Source organism: Alosa alosa, chromosome 5 (genome assembly GCF_017589495.1).
Source record: "Alosa alosa isolate M-15738 ecotype Scorff River chromosome 5, AALO_Geno_1.1, whole genome shotgun sequence".
NCBI classification, from domain to species: Eukaryota; Metazoa; Chordata; class Actinopteri; order Clupeiformes; family Clupeidae; genus Alosa; species Alosa alosa.
This window is the reverse complement of record NC_063193.1, coordinates 36764830-36772618: the sequence shown is the minus strand read 5'-3', so window position 1 is coordinate 36772618 and position 7789 is coordinate 36764830. Positions and strand designations below refer to the sequence as shown.

The following is a 7789-nucleotide window of genomic DNA, read 5'->3' as shown; positions in this document are numbered from 1 at the left end:
ACATAGCTGTATTAGTGGAGGGTAAACAAAAGATACCCCAGAATGAGTGACCATCATAAATAAAGACAGGATGTCAAATCGTGGTTACACTTACTACGACAAGTTGTTTAACCTGACAAATTCTCTGAAACAGCATTCCATAACAGTTTGGTGCTGCCAGTAATGGCCTGCTGCTCACACCTTCATAAGCCAACACTTGTTCCAACACTAGTCTCAACCACATTTGCCAATACCATTGTGCAGATAATGGGAGATTACTGACAAAGTGAAAAACTTTCCATATGAAGACAACCAGTGGTGGATGAAGTACACAAATCCTGTACTTGAGTGAAAGTAGAGATACACATGGTCAAATGTTACTCCAGTAAAAGTAAAGTCCTCCTTTTACATTTCCACTTGAGTGGAAGTACAAAAGTACTTGCCTTCAAATGTACTTAAGTATCAAAAGTAAAAGTCCTGAAATGTATTATGCCTAATACAGTTGCATTGTTGACATATGCAGACATATGCATTCATTGAGCCTTTCTCCTCCATTCAAGGACAAAATCAGCTAATACTTGTTGTATGTAGAAATAACTAAAAACAAACTAATGTGATATCTTATCTTAGATACTTCAAAGTAACCACATTTTTCTTTGTTAAATGTTTTACACTTCTTCGACCAAATCAAGATGTTCCCTTTTGTGTTTGATAGTGTCAGATTGTCGATCATTGTCTATCATTTGCTTGATGGCGTCAAGAGGTTAGTTATGGTAACATCAATATTGTGAAAAGGGGTCAACAAGGTACAGTAAATAGTGCATATGACAATAACATAGGTTAGGCAACACCATTATTTGACTTCTAGCTCGCTTAATAGAAAATATACATTTACATGTTTTGTACAGTCTTTTTCCAAAGGAACTTCAGCTGTACTTCAGCTGTCACAAAATGTAGTGGAGTAAAAGTAAGATATTTGGCCCTCGAAATGTACTGGAGTAAAAGTAAAAAGTTTAACAAAATTGAAATACTCAAGTAGAGTACAGATACATGAAAAGCAACTAAGTACAGTAACTGAGTAAAATGTACCAAGTAATGTCCACCACTGAAGACAACTAATTCTTGCTAATTGCAGTTTGACAAAGCATTACACACTTCACACAGTAGTAGAACATAACTGCCAAATGGAGCTGGGGGAGGTTCTTTCCAGATTATAGTGTAGCACATGTACCCAATTAGAGAAGTTACAAGACTTACCCATTCCAAGATGACACCAGTTCCCCTAGGTTTCAGGGTCCTGAAATGGTGGTCCTGCAGCGCATGCTGTCCCTGTAACCTTGTTGGAGTTGCTGCACCTCTGTATAGGCAACTGGAGGTAGGTGGCCAGCGTCTTTAGGTTTTCATTATAAACAATACTGGCACTCTTGCCAACCAGGTCATCTTCACAATCAACCTTGTGTGAGTCTGGAATATCGCTCACATCATCTTCTGGGGCAGTAGGCATCGCAACATCAAGCACAGCCTCATCCAGGCTGATCTCGTGCAGCTGTTCAATGTCAGCTGCACCTCCAGGACTGCAGAGAGATAAAAAAACAAACAAACATGGATTCCTGGACTAGTTAGTAACTACCATCACTGTAACTACTGTTCTCGCTCTAAATGCAATACACAACATACCGTATCTGAAGAAAGGGGAAATCATCTTCCTCAGAACTGTCCCCATCTTCACAGAACCTTGGGTTAGTCCACCGCTCATCCATGTCAATGCTGCACATATGATCAGATAGATAGTTAGCCAGATAGCCAGACTTGAACATTCATGAAAGAGAGAAAATAGAAAGAAAAAAAATCATGAGCAAGTCTTACGTGCTACAGTGGGTCCCAGTTAAGTTTGGACGGGTTCCTTCAGGAATCACGCACCCCATTTTCTCAGCAGAAATGGCACAAACTGCAGTTGACACAAACAACCACAAGGTGTCACTTTGGAGTTCTGCCACTACTATTTTTGATGCGACTTGACTTACTGCTTCCATGATGCATTTTCCAAGTCAGTAGAACAATCAGAGAAAGCTGAGCCATTACCAAACATATATGATAATACAATAGCGTGAGTTTATATATCTTATACCCTATTTGTCACGTTACTTATAGATTTGATAGTGTAAACGATAAGCATAAGACTTTCAGCGGGGCACGGGAACTTTAAATTGATCAACGGTAGTTTAAGCTTACACTTGACAAAACATTCTAATATGAAAATGTAGATGCAATTGTTGTAAGATGGTGCAGCTCCTTTAAGAAAGCAATCGCGTGCAGGGATGGAGAGAGAGAAAGCCGAGAGGGGATATGTGTTAGAACTTAGATGCGTGTGGAAAGTGCTGTTGAGACTGGAGTTTTGTCATATTCAAAAATAATGCAAAAAATAAATGTCCATAACACATATCACCACTAAAAAATTAACTGTGGCTAAGAAAGGTACTGTGTGTGTGTGTGTGTGTGTGTGTGTGTGTGTGTGGGAGAGAGAGAGAGAGAGAGAGAGAGAGAGAGAGAGAGAGAGAGAGAGAGAGAGAGAGCTATGGCACGCATTAACCCACTCCACCCCGTAATCAAAAAAATCAAATTCACGCTGGCAGTACAATATTTGTCCGCTTTCCCAGTTTTAGGTCCTGCATTGCAAAAAAAGTAGCCTACATAGCATAACAATATACTATCCAATATCCGGTATTGTCGAAAATTGACTTTATTTTTCCATAATGGAGAAATAACATAATATGCAGAGTCTACCAAGGTCAATCTTGCCAAAAGTCCTCAAACCTGAAAAAAACACAAGAGGCAAAAGTGCAAAAAATCACAAAACTAACTAAACACGCCATATTTTTGTATTGCAATCATTGTAGCCTACAGTTGTAACAGCGCCAGAACAGTCGCTTTTACTCCCCGATGTGCTCATTATAAAGAACGCTTAACGGTCCCAAAACAGCTATCAATTAATCACCAAACGCCTTATAAACAAGTATTGCCAGGAGCAACACCTTGCAAAAATTATAACAATAGGCCTAGGCCTTTATATGGCTCTGCTCCTGCCTAGATTCAAACTCAGAACTGCCTGAAAGTTGCAGACCTGTTCTGATATACGTGCATTAACCCACTGACCGTCAGACAGCGCCATCTGCTTCGAAAGTAGCCTATTGGGTAGGAATGTAGCCTACACTGGTTGCTGTGGCACAGTCTTGAGTGACCTAATTGCTTTTCCTTTGTCATATGAATGCTGTCATTTTGTTAACATTACTGTTAAGGAGATGCTGTAGGCAAAGTCTATATTTCAACCTCGTTAGTATAGTAAAAAAAATCAGAACTATTCACAAGGTTTCTGGGCAGCATATTTATGTAGCTGTATATTTTATGGCTTTGTTTATTTTATATGTTAATGTCAATTTTGTATTTTGTTTATGCTCCTTGTGGATGTCTTGGAAATGATGGATATGCTGTTATGAGATTGGTTCCGGGAATGTATCTAGGGGAAGATAATTAGGGGAACGTTAAGTTGGAGGCAGAGCAGAGTTAGGAGTGTGCTGGCTGGTTGTACATGTCCCGTAAAATAAAGCTCCTGAAAGTTAAACTTCACACCTGTAACCCGCCTTTCCTTCCACGCCTCAACGAGACTGGATAATTAACCAGGTAGTACTCTAAAAAAGTAGGGTTACAGACTGGTGGCAGCGGTGTTTTTGGTCGTTATTGAAGACCTTGTTTTTTTTTACTGTGTGGGACAGCTAAGTTACGCTACCCGCGGCTAGTCAAGTTAAACGGTGAATGCAGTTTTGCATGGATGGACTTTGCTGACACATTTGCTTGGGTTTTGGCGAACCGTGGACGCTTTATCGACTGCTAGTTTCGTGTTTCGACTTTGGCTGATATAATAACACGGTGGAAACATGAGCTCGACGAGGATATTGTACTGTTTTCCCCACGAATGGGGCAAGTACCAGCGAAAGCACTTCTACTAACGCTACTGCTGGTGGTGATGGCAGTGCTACTAACATTACATCACGAGTGATTCATTATCGGGTCGAACTTCCCCCGTGCTATCATGGTGATGGTAAGGACAAAGAAAGTTTTTCTCTGTGGAAAGCCAGATTAGAGCTAGCAGTGCGGGCTTGCCCTGCATCTCAGCAACAGGATTTAGCCACCATTTTGCCAACTAGGCTAAGTGGTGATGCCTTTAGCATACTGGCTATCTTTTTTTTCCTGCCACACAGAAAGATTATGACGCATGTGTTTTAAGACTGAACGGTTTTTGGCGGCAAACAGTTTTGCAACATTTTCAGACTTTTGTGAATGCTAGGCAGCCGCCACCTAAGGAGCCGCTTTGAAGTTTTGCTGCAGAGATAACTAGGCTAGTTTTTGAAGCTTTTCCCAATTATGGAGAGCCGCTAAAGCTATGGAGCCGCCGACGCTTTGTTGCTGGACTAGACCCTGTGCTGCAAGTTAAATTGTCACGAGCACGGGGCTACTACCTTGGAAGAAGCCCTGGCTGTAGCGTGTAAGTGGGAGCGAGCGCAAGAGGCTCTTCGTCTGGCTGCACCACAGCCACAAGCTGCTGGTTTTGTACCCTCCACAGATGCAGGCACTAATGCCTCACAACCAGTTGCGCGACCTCACAGCAATGGTCTCCACCAAAGCAGCGGTCACCTCAGACCAAACACTTGAAGTCGCGGTCAGCCATCAAACAACTGTCGGTTGAGGTCCAGTCTTTGAGGTTGAGGTGGGTCAATTGAAACAGCGGGCGCATCTTCACAACCCAACCGCGGAGGAGGTCCTCAGGCTGCGGCAGCGATCTCCAGAGTGGTCCCATCGCCCACAGGAGGGAGCTGCCTCACGCCTCTCCCACATGCATCACCGCGAGAGGTACCTGCATTCTGCTAGATCATCGCGAGCGAGCTTCTCACGATGGATATGCCGGGGCAGTCATTCACCAGAGAGGGGACGCCGCTACTCGAAGTTCACCTCAGTCTTCACTAAACCACTACAACAGCCGATTCTTCTCTAGTGGCCGTGACAGCTACTACAGTCGTCGGAGCCCTGACCACAGTCGACATGTCAGCCCATCACCACATCGTCCTGCACAGCAAGAGGCATCTAGGTACTCTAGTGGGTCATCGTATCGCAGAGCACACAGCCCGGCAGGTGCCAGAGATCGACGAACACCATCCTATGAACGCCACCATGTCAGCTTCGACGTGGACGATCGCGAGGTGCAGGGAAACGCATGGTAGCAGGTACTATGGCCCAAGTGTCTGCTGTTGGTGAGAATGGGCCCAAACAACAAACTGAACTGGTAACTCGTAGTAGCCCTACACCATTTGTGTTTGCTGTCATTGAGAACACTGCCACTGAAGTCTTTTTAGATACAGGTTCAGAAATCTCATTGATTAGTGAATCTTTAAGAATGTCTATTCCCTCTCTAATGAGGAAGCCTATACAGAAGTCTTACATCCTTGCTAAATCTGTTACTGGTGAATATCTCGACACTTTAGGTATGCTTGTCATTTCTATCAGACTAGGTGAGGAGGTTTTCAATCACAATGTCCATGTTGTCAGAAATTCATCTCAATCCGCTATATTAGGTTGGGATTTTCTTAGCAAACACCATGCCATAATCAACCTGAGAGAGAATAACCTATGCTTGTGGGATTGGTCTGTACCACTTTTATGTTCAGCACAAAAGGCCCCACTGAAATGTAGTGCTATTATTACGCTAGGTTCCTTCACGGTACCTGCCATGTCAGAAATGAATGTGCTAGCTAAGATACAGCCCACCATAGGGGAACCAGAGCTTTTGTGTAACTATACTGGGGTTTTAGAACCTGATACCCATACATTACCAGGTCTTTTTGCAGCACGCACAGTTACTCCAGTTAAGAAGGGGGTGGCCTGGATACGTGTTATGAATCCAACCCAAGATGCCTGTTATGTACCAGTTAACACCAGACTGGGGGACCTTCATTCTTTAGTTCAACAGAAGGGGAGGAGTTTTCTTTGATTGATGCCACAGTAGCTCGGTGCAGACTCAGTCAGAACCACATACATCCCCATTACCTGTCAACCTCAATCACGCAGCTCTGAACAGTGAGCAGAGAGAGCAGTTAGAGGGTCTGCTCAGACAATACTGTGACGTGTTTAGTTCTCATGAGCATGACTTTGGGCGTACTAGTTGGGTACGTCATAGTATTCGCACTGGCGATGCCTCACCTATAAGGCAAAGAGCTTACCGAACCTCTGTCCACTTAAGAACTGAAATCGACCGGCAAGTCGAACAGCTCCTTTCACAAGATGTTATTGAAGAAAGTTGTAGCCCTTGGGCTTCGCCGGTTGTGTTAGTTAAAAAGAAAGATGGCACTTACCGTTTTTGCATAGATTTCAGGAAGTTGAATGCAGTTACGGTCAAAGACTCCTACCCATTACCACGTCCTGCTGATGCCCTTGATAGCTTGTCTGGGGCGTGTTGGTTTAGTAGCATTGATTTAGTAAGCGGATATTGGCAAGTGGAGTTGAATGAACAGGACAAGGAGAAAACTGCATTTAACACCGGCAGTGCCTTGTATCAGTTTAAAGTCATGCCCATGGGTCTTACGAATGCTCCCCCAACATTCCAAAGACTCATGGAGTTAGTTCTTCGGGGATTACACTGGAAAGTGTGTCTCATTTATTTGGATGATGTCCTGGTATTTAGCCGGACATTCTCTGAGCATTTGAGTAGCCTGGAAGAAGTTTTCAAACGGTTCCGTTCCGCTGGTCTCAAATTAAACCCGCGCAAATGTTATCTGGGGTGTAAGGAAGTCTCCTTCTTGGGACATGTGGTGTCCAGTCAGGGTCTTCAACCAGATGGTAAAAATCTTGACAAAGTGCGTAGCTGGCCGACTCCACGGACTGCCACAGAGGTGCGAGCATTTGTAGGGCTGTGCTCGTACTATAGGCGGTTTGTTAAAAATTTCTCAGTCATAGCTGCCCCACTTCATGCTCTAACTCAAAAGGGGGCTGTGTTTCATTGGTCCTCTTTGTGTGATGATTCATTTCAATCTCTTAAGCATGCTTTGACCAATCCCCCTATTGTGGCTCATCCTGTATTCACACAACCGTTCTTGCTTTATACTGATGCGTCACAGGAGTGTATAGGGGCTGTATTGGCCCAGAGGCAGGATAGGAGAGAGCGTGTGATTGCATATGCAAGTCACACACTGACACCAACGGAAAGGAAATGGTCCACTTATGACCGAGAGTTATGGGCCATAGTTTGGTCAGTGCGTCATTTTAAACATTTCCTGTCAGGCACTTGTTTCACCATTATCACTGATCATAAACCACTTTTACATTTGAGGAAGGCCCAGGTGGATAACGACCCCACGGGCCGCCGCGCACGCTGGTTGCTTGAGTTAGATGTCTATGATTTTGCTGTTATACATCGGGAAGGAACGCAGCATGCAAACGCTGATTCAATGTCGAGAAGGCCTAGTTCCCCTGAGATGGTTGCCAAAGCTGTTCAGTGTGTCATTTCTACTGGTACGTCACAGCCCGCAATTCCCTCCATGGGTGAACAGCAGAGCAGCCTGTCCCCTAGCATATCTGACACACAGCTTACATTGTCTATTGATACGGAAGAGTTGCAGGCCCAACAGCAGGCAGACGCTTGTCTTCGTACTGCCTTGTCCTGGCTGGAGGAAGGTAAACATAGGCCATCGTTGGGTCAGCTTAAACAGTCTCCTCCTGCACTGCGGAAGCTGTGGCATGAATTTCCTAAATTACTGGTTTACGA

At 44.1% G+C, this 7789-nt stretch overlaps 1 protein-coding gene across 1 annotated transcript in view; it reads right to left on the bottom strand.

Annotated features, from left to right (window-relative positions):
* LOC125295326 (rasGAP-activating-like protein 1) overlaps positions 1 to 1739 on the bottom strand; it is a 108432-nt gene extending 106693 nt beyond the window's left edge. Inside the window, 2 exon segments of the mRNA XM_048244595.1 lie at positions 1335 to 1553; positions 1657 to 1739. Of these exon segments, the coding sequence (XP_048100552.1) occupies positions 1335 to 1553; positions 1657 to 1739 (302 nt within the window).
* Between the last annotated feature and the right edge of the window lie 6050 nt (positions 1740 to 7789).